The 17,550-nt window shown below is 49.5% G+C and overlaps 5 protein-coding genes across 5 annotated transcripts; 3 read left to right on the forward strand and 2 right to left on the reverse strand.

The window, feature by feature from the left end:
- Nucleotides 1–51: 51 nt before the first annotated feature.
- On the reverse strand, nucleotides 52–562 carry MIND_00943500 (Sm domain-containing protein; the record flags this gene model as incomplete). Its single annotated transcript, XM_037366053.1, has 4 exons — nucleotides 52–170; nucleotides 222–293; nucleotides 342–507; nucleotides 554–562. 4 exons carry the CDS (start codon nucleotides 560–562, stop codon nucleotides 52–54), a joined length of 366 nt encoding a protein of 121 aa, XP_037217465.1.
- Nucleotides 563–800: 238 nt separating this feature from the next.
- Nucleotides 801–3,567, forward strand: MIND_00943600 (Cholinephosphate cytidylyltransferase; the record flags this gene model as incomplete). The annotated part of the gene is made up of 6 exons (XM_037366054.1): nucleotides 801–1,371; nucleotides 1,426–1,573; nucleotides 1,625–1,794; nucleotides 1,845–2,068; nucleotides 2,173–3,051; nucleotides 3,100–3,567. Exons 1-6 carry the CDS (start codon nucleotides 804–806, stop codon nucleotides 3,565–3,567), a joined length of 2,457 nt encoding a protein of 818 aa, XP_037217466.1. The 5' UTR covers nucleotides 801–803.
- Nucleotides 3,568–3,570: 3 nt separating this feature from the next.
- MIND_00943700 (NAD(P)-binding domain protein) lies at nucleotides 3,571–4,726 on the reverse strand (the record flags this gene model as incomplete). Its single annotated transcript, XM_037366055.1, has 3 exons — nucleotides 3,571–3,694; nucleotides 3,740–4,221; nucleotides 4,280–4,726. 3 exons carry the CDS (start codon nucleotides 4,724–4,726, stop codon nucleotides 3,571–3,573), a joined length of 1,053 nt encoding a protein of 350 aa, XP_037217467.1.
- Nucleotides 4,727–5,054: 328 nt separating this feature from the next.
- On the forward strand, nucleotides 5,055–7,339 carry MIND_00943800 (uncharacterized protein; the record flags this gene model as incomplete). The annotated part of the gene is made up of 2 exons (XM_037366056.1): nucleotides 5,055–6,714; nucleotides 6,762–7,339. 2 exons carry the CDS (start codon nucleotides 5,055–5,057, stop codon nucleotides 7,337–7,339), a joined length of 2,238 nt encoding a protein of 745 aa, XP_037217468.1.
- A 562-nt stretch (nucleotides 7,340–7,901) lies between these two features.
- MIND_00943900 (uncharacterized protein) lies at nucleotides 7,902–10,140 on the forward strand (the record flags this gene model as incomplete). The annotated part of the gene is made up of 3 exons (XM_037366057.1): nucleotides 7,902–8,466; nucleotides 8,511–8,801; nucleotides 8,849–10,140. 3 exons carry the CDS (start codon nucleotides 7,902–7,904, stop codon nucleotides 10,138–10,140), a joined length of 2,148 nt encoding a protein of 715 aa, XP_037217469.1.
- Between the last annotated feature and the right edge of the window lie 7,410 nt (nucleotides 10,141–17,550).

Consider the following 17,550-nt stretch of genomic DNA (forward strand, 5'->3'; position numbering starts at 1 on the left):
AATAGATACAAAAACATGACTGCTGTTATCTCTCTCTCTCAGCGCTGCTTTCTATTCGGGGGCAAGGAATGGGTTTGCGATCTCCTCCGAGCCATCAACAGGACTGACAAGGGTGATTGTGGGGCCACGGAGGACGACCAGTCCAAGTTGTCGCGTATGAAGGTCTGGTTCTTAGATTGTGTTCAGACAGTAAAGAAACGAGCGGCCGATCACACACACACCTTGCATTTGCTCCACAACATCATCAAGGACAAGATTCAATAACTGGTCGTATCCTTTGAGGACACCATTTACTGTCGAGGGAGGTGTCAACAGCCACAGTAACAAAAAATGAAACGCACCCTCGCGACCACCAGTAAATTTGACTCGGATTCTCTCATTGACGTATTTGGACAAGTCGAGGATGGCTTCGCGTTTGGGTTTCTCCATCGACGACGACGGTCCCCCACCTCTTGGCCCACCACGCATACCCCCTCTCGGAGCTCCTCTTGGCGGCCCACCACGTCCCTGACTTGGACTGAGCACTGAAAAATCTGAGATGGGGCCAACATACGCGGTCCATGGTTGTTTTCTTGAAAGCAAGATCTGCGAAGGCACGTGATAGGTGTGAGAAGATGCGATTTCGTCTTGATTGGATTTCTCAATCCGAAATTCATCCAAGATAGTAGTCTTAGGTATATCCTCTACTCGACGACAACTTTGTGAGCAGCGCGTGAGCCGAATTATGTGCTCGAAAAAATGAATGTGATCTTCTTGTCCAAATTTGGATAATCACGAGATTTTGAACTTTACTTGGAATCTGGATGTCCAAACTAGTGTCGACGTTGCACAGCAAACGCTCTCAAAGAGCGATGGAAATTGACTCGCAGTCGCCTGCGTATGATGCCTCTGAAGAGGACAACGATCCGCTGTCCGAGTCGGACGGACCCCACCACCCGCCAACAAGGAAACGAGCATTGAACAACAGCAATGCGACAGCAAAGAGACACCAACTCGCCCAAAGCATCATATCTGACTCGGATGGGGTCGATTCACCTACCTACGATGGGGATGTTGAGTCGAGTGCGACTGCAACTTCGACGACAAGGCCGCATCTGAGGGAGCACCACCATACGACGTCAACATCAACTTTCGAGGGAAATGAAACTGTGGAGCCAGCAACTACAGATGACGAAGAAGAAATGAAATTAGCCGCCTCGACGTTATCCGAGCCAGCGCCAGCTCCAGTCTCGACTGCTGCCTTCGATCCAGCTGCCTTGACCCCTGAAGATATCAGAGACTACGTACAGAAAGCCATTAACGGAGACGATGGAAGGGTCTACAAAACCAACCCACCGCCACTCGATAGGCCAGCGAGGATTTATGCGGACGGTGTGTTGGCGCGGGATATCTTATCTATTGTCTGCTTAAGCACCATGTTTCTAGGTGTCTATGACCTATTCCATTTCGGGCACGCCCTCCAACTTCGTCAAGCTAAACTCTCCTTTCCCTCCGTATATCTCCTCGTCGGTGTGAACTCGGATGAACAAGTTCGGGAACATAAGGCGCGCGGTATCATGACGCATGCTGAGCGGTGCGCCATCTACCTTTCCACTTCCCCCCCTTACTCATCAAAGCACAACAGTTTAGAGGCCGTTAGACACTGCCGTTGGGTAGACCAAGTAGTCCCTGATGCGCCATGGATCATTGACCAAGCATTCATCGACAAACACCAGATTGATTATGTTGCACATGACGAGGTCCCTTACGCAGCTGTCGGGCATGACGATGTCTATGCGTTCTGCAAGAAGCAAGGTTTCTTGCAGCCCTCCTTTTGTCTCCTCCGTGTCCTCAACCCATCACAGGCAAATTTCTCCCAACAAGGCGAACACCGGGCGTCTCGACGTCCGAATTACTCGAGCGCATCGTGAGCGGATATCGGCATCGGATGTTTGACGAAAAGCTAGAGAAGATGGGTCACAGTGAGCTCAAGGCCGAAGGTAGTGACTATGATGATAGTAGGATGGGCAGTCGACGAGAAAGTAGAGTTGCCAGTCCAGTGCCAGTATGGCCGGGTGTCACTCCATCTGTGTGTTAACTAGAATCTGTATCCATTCACGCGTGGGCCGCCTTGCCGAGCCACGCACTTGTAGACTAAGCAGCCTCATCTAATCAAGCCTTATATATTATCAGATAAGGTATGTTTCCTTCAACATGCCTACCGACACGCTCCGCTTCTTCGGTAAAATCCTTACGTTTGGCTTCCCGCTCATTTTGACCGCGGTTGGGCGACGTATCCTTGCATTCGTCCACCGCCTGACGTACAATCCCTACTCAACTCCAAGAGATGATATGACAGAACCTCAACCCTATAGTGACCCGAAAAGCAAAAATATTGTAGTGTTGGGCGCCTCCTTTGCTGGCATGCAAGTCGCACAGCGTCTCGCGGAAACACTGCCTAGCGGATTCCGCGTGATCTTGGTAGAGAAGAACAGCAAGTTTCACTTCCAATGGGTTTTGCCGCGCTTTGGGGTCGCCCCAGGGCTGGACAGATGGGCGCCATTCATTCCATATGACGGATCGATGAAGGGGGTGACGATGGCCGCTGGGTCAGTTGAGCTGGTCTTTGGAGAGGCAAGAAATGTGAGCGCAGGGAAAGTATTGGTGGTGTTGAACGATCAAGGCCGGGAGGCGGTAATTCCATGGGAATTACTCGTAATCGCAACTGGCTGCACGCAGTCTGCACCGGGGAATGTCCATAACGAAGCAGAGCTGTCGGCATTCCAGATTAAGGTCGAATCCCCTGCAACTGATCGCATAGCTATTATCGGTGGGGGAGCAGTTGGTGTGGAGCTTGCAGCAGACATTCGAACCTTCTTCCCAGAGAAAAAGCTCGTCAGGATATATCAGTCCAAGGGGACATTGTTGTCTTCCTTTGGCCCGCGTTTGGGACAGCATGCGGAGAAGGTTTTGAAGGAGTTGGGAGTCGAGGTGGTGTTAGGACAGCGGCCACGAATTACTGGAACCACCACATTGACGACAGACGACGGCGAAGAGACTTTCGATCTGGTGGTGAGTTTGATCAAAATTTCAGCACCCAAGTTATTGACAACGATGAAGATCCCATGTACCGGACAAAAGCCCAACTCGGCCTTCCTGCAAGACATGGCTCCAAATGCAATTTCCAAGGAAACAGGTCACATCATTGTCCATCCAAGCTTGCAAATTTCCTCCTCAACTCTCGACGACGATTCCCATTCTCGCATCTTCGCACTTGGCGATGTTGCGGCAACTGGTGGACCCAAAATGGCCCGTGCAGCGCATTTCCAGACGGAAATTGTAGTGAAGAACGTTAACTCGATGATCAGAGGTGAAAAGCCAAAGCACGTCTATTCACCAGTTCAAAACTATTTTCTGGAAGGCTCCATCAAATTGACATTAGGAAAGGGCAGATTTGTTGCATATGGCGAAGAGAGTACGGAAGGTAATGGGAATGTATTAGTGGAAGGGAAAGAGAAGAAGGACGAGTTGGGCGTGAGGATGTGGTGGTGGCGGTTGGGCGCCAAGTATCAAAAGCCAAGCAGCTAGTGGTCAGCGAGTTTGGAATTGTTCCAAGATGTCCTGAACGCGCGCAAAATTGAGCTCCTTCATCGTTTGTGTCCATAACAAGTCAGTGAAGTCCTTCCCGGCCTTTTGGTGGATGACTTTGGGAAAGCTGGAAATTGGGTAAGTTGAGTGCAAACGTGACGGAAAATCTTACGGCCTGATTTCCCAGTCTTGGAGGTAGCAGCCATGGGTCTCACTACCAGTGATAGCGGCAGCCCAGACGTGCATCCATGCACCGTCCTCTGGTTTACGCCCAAACATGCCTTCGAAGGCCTTGACAAGCAACTTTATCCCACCACGAGCGTCACGAGACAACTCGGTGCCCTTGCAATAGCCTGGTTCAATCAAGTTCAGCACAATCCCGTCCCGATCCGGAGAGATGAACTGGGAAATGCGGACAAAGAGAAGTGTGAGGAGAAATTTTGATAACGAGTAGCGCGATTGGTTGAACGATTTTGGTGTGTCAAGGGAGGCCAAGATGAATGCATCCATATTTTTCGGGATCTCGGCGATATATGATAGTGCGGAGCCAAGCATGGTGATGTGTGTTGCTTTTCCAGTGGCGGAGGCCTTCGATTTGGCACTCAGGACGGGGAGAAGAAGGATCAAGAGTAGCACGGTGGAGAGGAAGTTGACCTAAGACGTATTAATTAAAATATTCATGTCATCGCGAAAATGTTGGCTGGTTGTTTACCTGCACCATTTCTTCGTGGCCAGTGGATCCAACCCTGAACTTCATACCTGCTACACCAGCGTTGAGCACAACCATATCCACGCGAGGTAGGTCTTGATTGACACGTTTGGTGAATGTTTCGATCGCGCCATAATCAGTCATCTCGAGACCGCTCCAGACATCGATTCGGGCATGAGGAAACTCTGCTTGAAGCAAGACCTTTGCTATATGGCCTTTGTCCCGCGAACGAACCGCCATTATGAGGTGAGAAAGGCCCAAACCCAAAAGGTGACGGGCAGCATGAAGACCGAGGCCGCCACTCGCCCCAGTAATGATTGCTACATGTCCAGAGAGATTGGTGTTGGGAGGAGGAAGTTTGGGGGTGGTACGAAATTGAGCACGGTAGAAAGTTTTCAGATAACTTTCAGAGTAGGGCCCCAAGGCAATCGAAGCAGATTGGGATGCCATTTGTGGTTGACTTGACCGAATATTCCGGGTATATATACTCCTCAGAGTCGCATGTTGTCAGCAAGAAGACGAAGACAGTACGTAGACACGGCATTGTGTCCTCCAACGGAGCGAGGGGAGAAAATATAAGTGTGACCCGACGGATGAAGGCGTTACAGGAGAGGTGAAGTAGTCGAACATAGGCGAACGGTCAACGCTATGTAGGTTCAAGATGAAACAGAAACTGAGTCGAGCTTGTTGACATTGAGGAGCTCGAGGAGTTGTAACCAGCCGCTTTGAAACAGAATTTGATGTGCTGTGATTGATCTACTCTTTACTCTGTGGCTCGATGGCCACTGCGAAGCGAGGACGTCCGCCAAACTTGACGCTTCAAGCGGCCCCGTCATCCAAGGCGTCAACCATAGAGCTGGAGTCAGCTACGCCTGTTGACCTTGACGATGAAGGATTAGACCTCGCGGCGGACAACGACAATGGTCTGCTCGACTCGCCTGATCCTTTACTGGACGATGATGACGGAGACATAACCCGGTCATTAGAGCGTCTGGAAGAACTCAGGAAAAATGTCCAACAGAATCTTCGACTTCGTCCGATCCGTTCTTCAGGCTCTTTACCCAAAGTTCAATTGGGTGATTCCTCGCCTTGGGACCCTTCCTTTGGCAGTCCAGCGTCGAGTCTATCGGCATATTTTACCCCAGATGGGCCACCGAGTGCACGCTTTATAGGTTCTTTGTCTCGCGAACCCAGACCCGTTGGCCCGGCATCCCTCATTGAACGCCTCCGCCACTCCCGTCGTCCGCTCCTCATAGACACACGGCCACAAGCTGCGCACAAGGCCTTCCACATTCGACACAGCATCAACCTCGTCATTCCATCCCTCATCCTTAAACGCTCCAAGAAGAACCCATTCCAATCTTTGGAAGCTTTGCGCCAATATGTTACTTCTGAGCAAGGCAAGCGCGACTGGGACCAACTTCTTGGACCGAATGGACCATGGGATGGAGATGTTGTGGTTTATGGTGAAGAAGAAGACAAGTCGCTGTTACCCATCCTCACTCCCCTTACACCGTATGGTGTCGTCGACTTTTTGCAGGGTGGTATATCGAAGGCGGGGCATGCACTAGAGTCGTTGATAGTATCCGGAAATGACTCTGAGCAACAAGCGAGTGGGTTGTTCCAGCTGGACACCGTCGCTGCTGTCCGGTCAAAAACGCTGCCAGAAATCGACACTCGTTCGTCAATGGAGATTAACGCATCACTTGCGGCCTCTCTAGCTGCAACGCTACCAGCGCCTCCACGCTCACCACTCCCGCTCATGTCGTCCATCATATCGTCACAAACACCAAACCTCATCGATTCGTCTCCTTCACCACCACCATCACAATCAGGTTTTCGGCGACCCCCGCCTCCACCACGCCGACCATCTGCGCCTAATCTACGTAAACTTGACACCAAGTCGGCAGAACGACTCAAGCTTTCCGTCCGCACTGTCCCTCTCAAAGCAAATACGTTAAATATTGCGCTTGCTCCTCCTTCACCCTCTTATGGCGCGACTTTGCCTTCACCCTCTACTCCTTGGACACTCTCTTCTCCTATTTCTGGCGGAGGCGAATTCCCCACGGCGTATTATACACCACCGCATACACCAGGCACTCCTAGAGGTGGCCCTAATGGTTTCAACTTTGGTCGAGACCCACCTGCGACGGCTCGGCCTGACGAACCGCCTACAACAGAAGAGCCAGTACCTGAATTTGCTATCAGCACCATCCTCCCTGGATTCTTATTCCTTGGCCCAGAGCTTACACAGCCTGAACATGTTGCTGAGCTCCAATCCTTTGGAGTACGACGAATTCTCAATATTGCAGCTGAGTGTGACGATGACCACGGCCTTCATCTCCGCACCATCTTCAAATACCATAAGATCCCAATGCGAGACACAGTCGAGGAGGAAAATATAGCAAGGGGGGTTCGCGAAGTATGCGAAATTCTTGGTGCGTTCACTTAATGATGCTGCCAGTGGTCTAACGTTGCGCAAAAGATGATGCTCGTCTACACTCTGCAGCCACCTATGTCCATTGCAAAGCGGGCAAGAGTCGTTCTGTCACAGCTGTTATGGCTTATCTCATTCACGCTAATCACTGGACACTATCCAAGGCCTACGCATTTGTCCTTGAACGGCGCAAGGGCATCTCCCCCAACATTGGATTCGTCAGTGAGCTGATGACATTTGAGGAGGAAGAGCTTGGCGGGAAAAGTGTCGGGGTTCAGCCATCGTCTGCAACAGATGAAAGCAACTCTCATTCTCAAGGCCATGGGCCAGGCGCCGGGCATAGTCACAACGCCAATTACAATGTTGCTGTTGGTGGTCGACGTGGAGGCCATATCCGCGAAAGTTTACCACCCATTTTTTCGCAATCCCAGTCATTCTCAGCAGTCGGGACAGAGGGCCCCGTGCAACCCATGGACGAGTCGGTTGGGAATGTAGGCCAGGAGATAGAGGTGAGGAATGCCGCTGGGCAGTATAGGCATGCGAGAAGGGCTCCAGTGAACGAGACGACATTGCAGCCGATGAGGAGAGTTAGTAAGGCTGGGTTGGAGAGTGCGGCGTATTCATAACGATGGCATTGGCCGACGAATGCCGTTTTTCTTCTCTGTATCTACTTATTATATCCTTTCCCTTGGTTCTGCTTTGCTGTTAGAATGTCAACTGTACATAACAACGAATCTCTTTTCCAAATATGGAAGGTTGTGACGTTCTTGTTTCCAACTTTCACGTTGTTTATGCCTGTTGTGCCTCATGGCATAACCTCTCAACTGCAACCGCTCATCGATAAATTTGCATTTACTCAAACAAACAAACAAACTCGCAACAGATAGGCATCTTGCTGGGAACAACAACTGGGAACGTCCAACAAAATCGAGGCATTCTCTTGAGGTTTCGTGAAGCTATCGTCCATGGCATAAGCTTACAATGGTTGGTGGCTCGTCTGGAGCTCAAATTTACATGCACCTGAAGGGATATTATACCTTCTCTCTTCTGGTCACCTCATACTAGTCTCTTGGCATTTGATAAAGATCGACGCCCAACTATGAGCGGCGCACACAAAAACATTCAGCTTCAGTGTCATTCATTATCTTCCCTTTCCTCCCTCTCGCCTTCTTCTTTTTTGTCTCGCCAATGGCTCTTGTCGTTGCACGAGTAACGGTCGCGCAAGCAGCCACCATCATCAACATTATCATCGCGTTTCTGCAGTACACAGTCGGGCTCAGTCTCATCGCACTCTTCATTTATTTTCTACCGCCAATAAACCCGGCGGTAGCATGGAACGTCATTGGGAGAAAGCTTCACTCAAGTCTCTGGCCGACTTTACTGCGCTCCGACACCTTGAAAGGTGCTGGTGGACGAGTTGCATTGTTTTCTATGCTGTCCTTCGTCACGACGATACTTGTCGCGGTTTCTGGAGTGATTATGCCTCTTGGACTTAGCGACGGACTTGATATGTGTGCACCCGTCAGAACAGTGTCTGCAACCTTCGTGCAAGACACCTCGCCGCTGGGACTTGCGACTTCTCCGCGACTCGACTACTTGTACGGTCGGATATGCGGGGCATTCAGCATGGTGGTTTGCCCAGGCGGAGCGGTCAACACTACGGTCATCCCACAGGTGATTGTGGACAAGTTCAACTCAACTCCCTACGGTCCATTCAGTATGCAATTCAGAAGATACTATAACGGTACTTCAGGTACTAGTCTTTCAAATCTTATCCATCCTTCTAATCCAAATTAGGTCGAAATTGGACAACTTCCGTGCCAATAGTAGCTACGACCCAGTCCCTTATTCTACGAACAGGCATCTTTGCAGTGGGCGGTCTGGTCGTGGACTTTGACAATCCTGGTGTCGGTCTTTGGAACCACACGCTCCCAGTAAATCTCAAACGGGGGGCAACCTGGGCTGAGGACCTGATATGGTTGGAGCCCGTTTCTGCTTGCACAGACACCAACCTCACAATCGACTACACCCTCCAAAACCACAACGATGTAATCCAAGTTAATGATTTCAATCTAACAGACAGAGGAGGTATGACCTGTTCTTCGTCTCTTGTTGTGTGCTAAGTTTTTCCGGAGGGTTTTACAATCTCACCCACGACTACCCCATCCTCGATCGAGACGGACAGAATAATTTGGACCTTCAGCATCATGCCTACAAAGGCGCCGTTCTCAGCAATTTCTACACCATGATGAAGCTCAACTTGACGCGCAATGCGTCCTATGCCGGGAGGGTGTCGCCCTTAAGTTGGACCAAGACCAACTTCTTTCCCGGTAAAAGTCAGCCGATTCCGCTCTTATATCTCGGTCAAATCACCACTCCCGATAATATCACGGTCACTCGATCGGATGTTCAGACTGCTTGCGAAGGTTATGGTGGGCAGGACATTGCCAATATTTCGAATGTCGCCGTCAAGTGCGCCATGTTCCTGGGTCCTCCTCAACGAACGGATGGTGGAGACGAGCGTGTTCCTGCTGATGGCTCGACGTGGACACAACGGATGTTTACTTGCGCCGGCTCGACTCGCGCTAGAATGCAGCGGGTCGAGTTTTCGTATAATGGGACTCGAGAGCTTGGCGCTATCAACATAAGACGGAGCAACATCAACACTCCTGTACTGTGGGGAATGGAGAAGGCCGATTTGAAAATCACTGACGTCGATTTGCTCTGGGGACGTGTCGCAGATGGTTCGGAAAGCGACTCAGATTTATGGACGGTCCGAAGCGATGTTTTCTATGTTCCTGCCGGCAGCGCAGACGTGTGGGGTCTCACGACTGGTGGATTACCCAGTGTCATGCCAGGAATCACTTGGGCTCAGATCTCAGGTGTCGTTGGAGTGTCGCAAGTCGTGGACTATTCTGGCTTGTCAAACTACGCGCTCTTGCACAAGTACCAGGAGCTAATGCAAGCTGATCCCACCAATGGTGTCAAGCAAATTCGAGCGCTCATGTGGACTGATGTCATGGCCAACAACCTTGTCGGTACCGCCTCACGCACTGAGCTTCAAGTGACCGAGCATGTTCCTTCTGTGGCCTATGACCTACGCTATGCGATCCCTGCACTTTTACTGTGCATTATTTGGCTACCAGCAGTCCTCAGTGCCGTTTTTGTGCTTCTCACAGGCTTGCTGAAGATATCGTACCTCAAATATCTTTTGGCTCACACCTCGGCAGGCAGGATAGCGTTGGGTGACTCAGCGCTCCGGCCTATGAATATGTCTGTGATGCAGACAACATCCAAAGCCAGAGGGGACGAGGTAGAGTGGGCAGATGGGCCTGGGCGGACTCCAGTGTGGATGGAAGCTGCCGGGGAACATGACTATGAGCAGAAGGGCATTTTTTCTGCAGTATCAACACGCGATCAATATTAATAGGCTAATGAAAAGCTTTTTTTGTTGAAGTAAGTGCATTGTAAGTGTGTTGTAGGTAAGGGTTTCGAGGAAGTGACTGCTGTATGTGTAAGGAATATGTGTGAACGCGAGAGGAGTTGGTGAGCGCTTAAGCTGTGAAATTCAGTAGGATGATTAGAAAGCACTTACATCTTTTCTATGTGCTCTGCTCACTGCATACTAGCATATATAGCTATAGGTCAGGGATGGCCTACCACCTCACCATCTTCGATGTTGTAGTCGGTGAGTAGAGCGAGCCTACGCAACACCCAGTTGATCCCATCATAAATATTGATTGCATGTCACACATCCCATCACACACCATCAAAAACTTGTTGGCGACTCATCTCGACAACGGCTGCATATTTTGTGACGATTCTTTCACTGCTGGGATACCAGGGATGCCCTCTCTGGCATTCGGAGTGTCGTTACCACCTATGTCCATTGGTCATATGACTTGGGTAGAGGTGTCGCCATTTCACATGAATTCACTGTCTATTCCTACTACTTGTGTATTACTTACAAGTACCTGGGGTCAATCTGCTAAGTACAACAAAGTCTGACAAAACATCACTTCAGCCATCCAAGCTTCAACGCTCGAAGATACCAAGCAGCGCGCGAGAAATGATGTGGCATAAAAAATAGCGACTCAGCTTCCATGATCTCTGATGATTTGCAGGATGCGCTCTTGCAATGCTCACACTTTTGGCCAGCGGTTTTCAGCTTGCCCATTCTCGCTCCATAGTTTGCCTTTGTTGCCTTGATGACACAATATGTCCATTGCGGCTTGTCTCTGTCCTTGCCACGGCAGCTCCCAAAGAAGAGATTTGGTTTACCTATCCAAAAGCAATCAGTTTTTCAATCATGAGATGATCAGGAAACTCACGTTCAGTAAGCCAGCCCTCCAGCTTCTTGCTATTGTCGCTATCCCACGCCCTCCGGCTGAACTTCAATGGTTCAAAATGGGGAGGAGTCTTGGACTCAGAAGAGCGAGATTGGCTGTGGAGAATCCGGTCGACGGCAAGAGTGAGAAGGCGAAGGGGGGAAGTCATCATCTGGTTTGTGTAGACCACTTTGTCAGCATATGCTACTGACCCCCACATGATAGCGTTGAAATCAGCATTCTGTGGTAGCGCTTCCCTCAACGCATCATCCTGACCTTCCAGCGCAAAGACTTGACCAACAGTATACTGGACCAGCGAGTCATCCACATCGTTGGCTTGCAGTTCCATTTTGACCCATAGCTCCTCCAGGTCATGGACGTAGAGCGTTCGTTCCAACTTGGAACACAGTTTCAGGTCGATCCTGCGGCTCGAGCCAGAACACTCATGTGAGGCATAATTGGTATCAGCTGCCAGTACAGCATGACAGCTGTTGCCATCGCAGATTCCAAACCGTGAGCACTCCTCCAATTTTCGGGTTGGTAGGTCCGTAGAGAGCGTGCATGCAAAGGTGACAGCATTTTGAAGGTGTCGTAAACGCTTTGCCGCTTCGTCCTCTTTGCTTGCTATGTTGGGTCGATACAATGCGATATCATCACGGCTCTTTTGGGATGCAGCAGCTGCCTCAGCCCGTTTTCCCGTTTGCGTTGGCAGAATAGATGATTTGAATCCCCTCCTTTAACCCCATGAACCACTCATACCACTCTTCCGAACCGATTTCCATTCCAAAGGGCTCGACATTGTGAGGGTCGTGCCAGAGGCCATAAGACTTCAAGCGCTCAGCCAGTTTGACTAGGCAATATGCTTGTTCAGCTCGAGGCTCACCAAAGCGAGCTGTGATGAGCCCACTACGTCGTGTGATAGGTCCCATCCCCCAGCGAGCTGAATTTTCCTCCACTTGCAGTTGGAGTTGCTGGTAAGAGGTCGCCAATGAGGAAAGGAAGTTGTTGGTAAACACGAGGGCCCGGGCATCCTCCTTTGCCGCTTTCAGCCGCTTATAGACATTGCTGAGATATTTATCCGCCTCAATGAGAGTCGCTTCAAGCCAATGTCGTGTCTTGGTCTCGTCGTCCCAGTCCATCTCCAACATTGGCACCTTCTCCAGTTGCTGCGCCACAATGCGTTTGAAGCCGTAGACGACCAGCTCGGACAAATAACAGACAATAGAAAGACTTTCGTAGCACTGAGGACCATATTTCAGCAGCCCATAGTGCAGCAGTGGCAGATGGATGCAGAGTCGAGCACCTGGCCCAATTGGTAGTATTCTCGGAACACCGACGATTTGGAAATACTCTTCATCCGTAAAGATCTTGGGTGCAAGGTGGGGCAAAGACTGGACAAACTCTTCCGTTGTTGTACCGTTTTGGAACTGTATATTTCCTTGGAATAGTGCTTCACGATCTTGGGCGAGAATCCCAGACTGGAAAGTTTTCGCCACAGGGTTGGACTGTGTTACAACAAGGATTGGACGTATAATGTCCAGGATGCGGGTGAGAAATAGGACATGAAGGCGATAGAAGCGTCGGCAGGGTCGGATTAGGAATTTCCAAAAGTCAAGGAAAACACCATGCAGTTCCGCAAGTATTTCCACAGACAGGTCGCCAGTCAAAGGAATTAGAGTGTCAATTAGTGCTTGGAAGTAACGGTGTTCCATTGGGCTTATGCCGGTGAGCTCGTCAAAATAGCCATTGATGCGCCCATAGAAACCTTCTGAGGTTATGTCCTTCATGACGTTAAGCGCAACGACACGTCCATAATTGTGTCGCAAAGCACCTAGCCAGAACTCTTTCACATAGTTGATGTGTTTATCAGAGGCGATGTCGTCAGGGAAGATGGATTGCAGGTACTGTATTTCATCATCAAACAAAGATTGAACAGCCTTCTGCTTGTCTGGGACCTGCTCCTGACCCAACGGATATGGTGGCGAGGGGAGTCGGGAAAGAACATCGTGGTGAATTGCCAAAAGCTCAGGGCTTGGTGCATATAAGGGTTTGACGCCACCAAAGGCTGAGTTGAGTGACATAGATCCCATGAGTGCAATTAGAATCCGTTCGCGGTCTCCCAGGTTTCGGTCTACCCGGGTGTCGAGGCTTGAGGTGATTGGGACGGCAAGATCAACCACCTTGTATGTCTTCACATTTGAGGAGGAGATGTCGTTTGCGTTGCAGGAGTTGGTGAACCTGTATGGGACGCCACCCTTCAGATCGTTGACAACACGCTGAGCTGGGTCTTGCGTGGTCATGCCCGCATATAGCAGGCAGTTAGGCTCTGGGTGAGATGAGGGCATGGAATCATGGAGAACTGTTACATCCGGGGCTTCAGCAATGATATCGCAGAGTTTGGTGGCCACCGTCTCCAGACCAAGAGAGGGCTCCAAGCGTTTTCAATCACTTTCCAAAAACTTTCAGGACCATATCCAAGCATGGTGAGCTTGGTCAGTGAGTTGGGGGCTTCTTGAGGGTGAAGAGACCAAGCCTTGGTCACAGCATTGGCCATTGCCTGTCTGCCATTCATTGGCACGAAGCGTAAATAGAATTGGCAGTTCTTGGACTCCTCCTCCATATCGCCAGTACATAGCTCCAAAGTGCCATTTGCGACAAAGGGCTTGGGATCAAAGTGTCCACTGAGAGAATACTGCACCAGTGCAACAGCGAGATCAAGAGGTACGTCTTGCCAGGCAGGTGAGTTGGTAGGAATGACGATTTGTGAGTGAGACTTGATCCAACAGTGAGCAATGTTCTGCACGTCGGCCAATGTTGTAAAGCTCTGAGTGCTCGCAATTGCTCGTTGTCGGGTTGCTTCCGCTTCCAGACGGTCACGTGTTTCATAAATGAGAACTGGGGCCACGCGAGGTGCAAGTTCGCGTCCTTTCTGGCGTAGTCGTTGCAGCTCTTGCTGGGGATCGTATTTCTCTTGTCGCTTGGCGCGTCGTTGGGCAGCAGCCTGTGATGACACATTGGCACGTTTCGCGTCGATTGCTTCCTGTTTTGCCTTCTAAAGATGGATAAGACAACCAGATACATGAGAAGAGAGGCTCTTTACCTTCGTTGGTAGTATTGGTGGTTTCCCCACTTTCTTGACATGCCCAGTTGACATCTAATCAAGTTAGTAATAACCTAAGTAAAGTGCTGGGCCACGCACCTCAGCAGAACTCTTTTCTCTATTAACATCCACAAGCTTTGGCTTCTTGTTTGTTACAGGCTACCAGCATATCAGTTTTGCGCAAGAGAGAAGCAGTTGACAGACCTCTGGAGCACTGGAAGAGCTCTGAATAAGATAGTTAGCTTGACGCATAGATAAAGGAACAACGCGTCTATACCTTGCGTTTATTAATGTTTTCCATTAATTATATTTGTATTGGGTCGAGGCAGGGTAATGGCACAACGTCCAGCGTGCTCTTAGGGTACGTCGAGTACGGAAAAGAGGCAAGCCTCAATCAATATTCTTCTGTTGTCACAATAGTCACACATTTCTGTTTGAGACGGGCTTGATATCCGCCTTCAATGACGCAACTGCTGCCTGCCCATGCTAGCTCTGTGCTGTTGTCACCAGGCGTCCACGCAAGACACCCCCAGACCAGGTACAAGTGAGGTTCGTGCAGCCAACACAGAGCAGCAGGCAAAAAGCAGTGGAATATGTCAGATGGCAAGAGCGAACTTGACCATTGACGGAAGGTAGAGACAAACTGCCTAGCTCTGGTTTCTTTGGTGAGTTGGATGCCTCCAGCAAAAGATTCACTCACCTTGTGGATAGCGTGAACCTGCTCGTTTGTCAGCTGACAAAAGCAGATAGGAGGTACTAAATTAAATTAAATTCACAGGCGCATTACTTTAGATACAGCAAGTGAGCTGCAAAAAAATAAGCATTTGATCTCAGCCCGATTGAGAACACACCAAATAAGTAACAGTCGTCCGATTTGTTTCTCCATTCCGGGCTTGGATTGTTGGCCCGAATTCGTGGCCAACCCACAGTATTCTTATTGCAGATCCGTGGTTGTGTATGAACTTGAAAGCTGAACGTTCGTCGGAGTTGTTACACCAGAATGGCAGCGAAACCAGAGACTGGCCATGGGGGGGATGTCGGTACGGTGTCGACACTTGTTCCATCATTCTGACCAAACATTTCGCTTGTTCTTTCCACGCAACCCGTCGGTTCCGTGACTATGAGAACGTTCAAGTCGGGAGCTAAGTCGGCCAACTGGGGAAGCCACCTTCGCCGAGTACGACTAACGGTGAGACATGAGGGGTCCAACACAATGGCGCGGGGCAGAGATGACTTCGGTCAAGCTTCGTTGCGTCGCAGGGCCGGCGTCGTCACGTGTTCCGGTGTCGAGTGGAAATTTGTTTTCCAACGTAAAGCTCTGGGAGCGACTTTGTCCAAGAACTTCACGTATAAGTTCGTGGGAAAGGTGATGGTAGGTTATTCAGATTTCACTCTGAATGGATTATTTGAGAAATGGTTATTGGGGGATATAATGAACCAAGATAGAGTCAATTCTGTAAATGACTAATTCTGGCTTGCTGAACTAAAAAAAACAACTGGGTAGAAAACCTTAATGCGCACCAGGGCAAAACAAGTTCTCAATCGTAACGTGCAGAAGTAGAAAATTATGCTAATCCAAACACAGCAGTTCCAAATGATGAGTCAATTTAATGAGTGATCAAGTTGGGCTGACTAGGTGCTTGCGATCTAACAATTATTCTTGTTCGAAGAAAACCTTATGCGCACCGGGGCAAAGCGAATTCCAGGTAAACGTGGCTTGCGGGGATTAATTCCAGATAACTGCCTTAGCTAACGGAAACCAATCAATTCGTATATCGTACGTACAAGTCTACCAAAGACTTGTGAAGGTCAGAAATACTAGAGGACTGCCAGTGAGTACCCCTAATATTCTTGGGGGTTCTAGCTTATTTAATCCTTATCGTTTGATGGGATCAAATGTCAGATCAAAATCGTCCAAAAGAGGTAAGATGTATTCAAGTGTACACACAGTAGTGTCAACTCAAATGTGAGGATGAGTGGGAGGGAAAGTTTAGTGGGGGTTATCTACTCTAGCATCCAAAACTGAGCTCCTTTTATGCTGTTTTCAAGGTATGACATCATTGCGGAGCGTTCCCAATGATGTCATAATGATGCCATCTGTCACAGTGACACATCACGTGACTTCCAGCGGCCAGCTTGGTTGTTCTTTTTCTTTTGAAAGGAAATTACAACTGATTATGTTTTTCCTCTTTATGCCAAACACTTTTCAGGCTTGACATCCGCGGCGAACAGATTTTTCAACTGCCCTCAGTTGATAGAGGAAAAACATAAGCAAGGCTAAATCCTTTCAAATTCAAAAAGGAGCATCAGTCGAGGGATCGTTCATCTACACAAAACATATATGTATCGTACGTATAGCTAAAATGTCAAAAAGATTGCGTGTTTGTATCCCCTTTTTCGAAGAGCACTTGGACCACATGTTTCACAAGGCTATAAACGTCTCGTTGGAAAGCCTGACCTGCACGACAAAGCTTAGTAATTGCTTGAGAGATTTCTTCGGCCAGCCAGTTGCCCACCATAGTACCAGACACCAAACGAGCATTGGCGTATTCATAGCTGATGCGAACCAGTGCCTCTTCCTTCCGCTCTGAATTGTAGAGCTTGACGTGCGCCCACCAAAAATCAGACGTCCAGATGTCTTTTACCTTCCACGTCCCCTCCAAACCTTCGTGGGTGACACAAGTGTCGCCTCTCTTGAGTAGGTATGGCAGACCGGTCGAAATACAAAAATACTTCTCCCCGGTCTGGCTGTCGGTATAAACAGAGATGGCCACCTGGTACGCGTTGCCACACATGACAGGATTCAAGGCGGCAGAAATGAGCTTGTTATTAACCGCACGCTCTTGGAAAATCTGTTGTCGCATAGATGGGGTTACAACTTCATCAGGTTCAGGTTTGCAGACTGATGGTTTGGGCTTGACCTCTCGTTCATCGTAGCGATTGTGGTGGACCTGTGAGAATAATGGTAAGAGGGTGTTCATAGCGGCTTGGAGCGCTACGGCAAGTAAGGCTGTATGCGTACAGGAGTGTTGGTTCGTTCAATGGTTTCTGAGGTCCTACCCAACCAGGAGATCCCCAGGTTTTTCGATGAAAAACTTAGACAGTGGTTCAAGTCTGAGTAATCGTTTTATGAATGTGGATTTGAATGGGAGTGTTAGGACGCGCTGGGCTGAAGGGTGGGTTCCTTTATATCGCAAGCCGGGTATTCGTGGTCGTTGATTGCCTGATATAAAAGTTCAAGCCCTGATAACTTGATGAGTCACGTCTGTATATGTTTTCTACACAGGCGACATACACTATCCTCCTCGGGTGCTACCTCGCTGATCGAGTTATCGTCAAGACAGATGCGATAGGCATTGTGACTGGAAGCTCGGGCCGCTTCCAGCTCTAGGAGGTCCTCAGCAGTGAA

This window comes from Mycena indigotica (assembly GCF_014461135.1).
Source record: "Mycena indigotica strain 171206Taipei chromosome Unknown Mind.scaff0008, whole genome shotgun sequence".
Lineage (NCBI taxonomy): Eukaryota > Fungi > Basidiomycota > Agaricomycetes > Agaricales > Mycenaceae > Mycena > Mycena indigotica.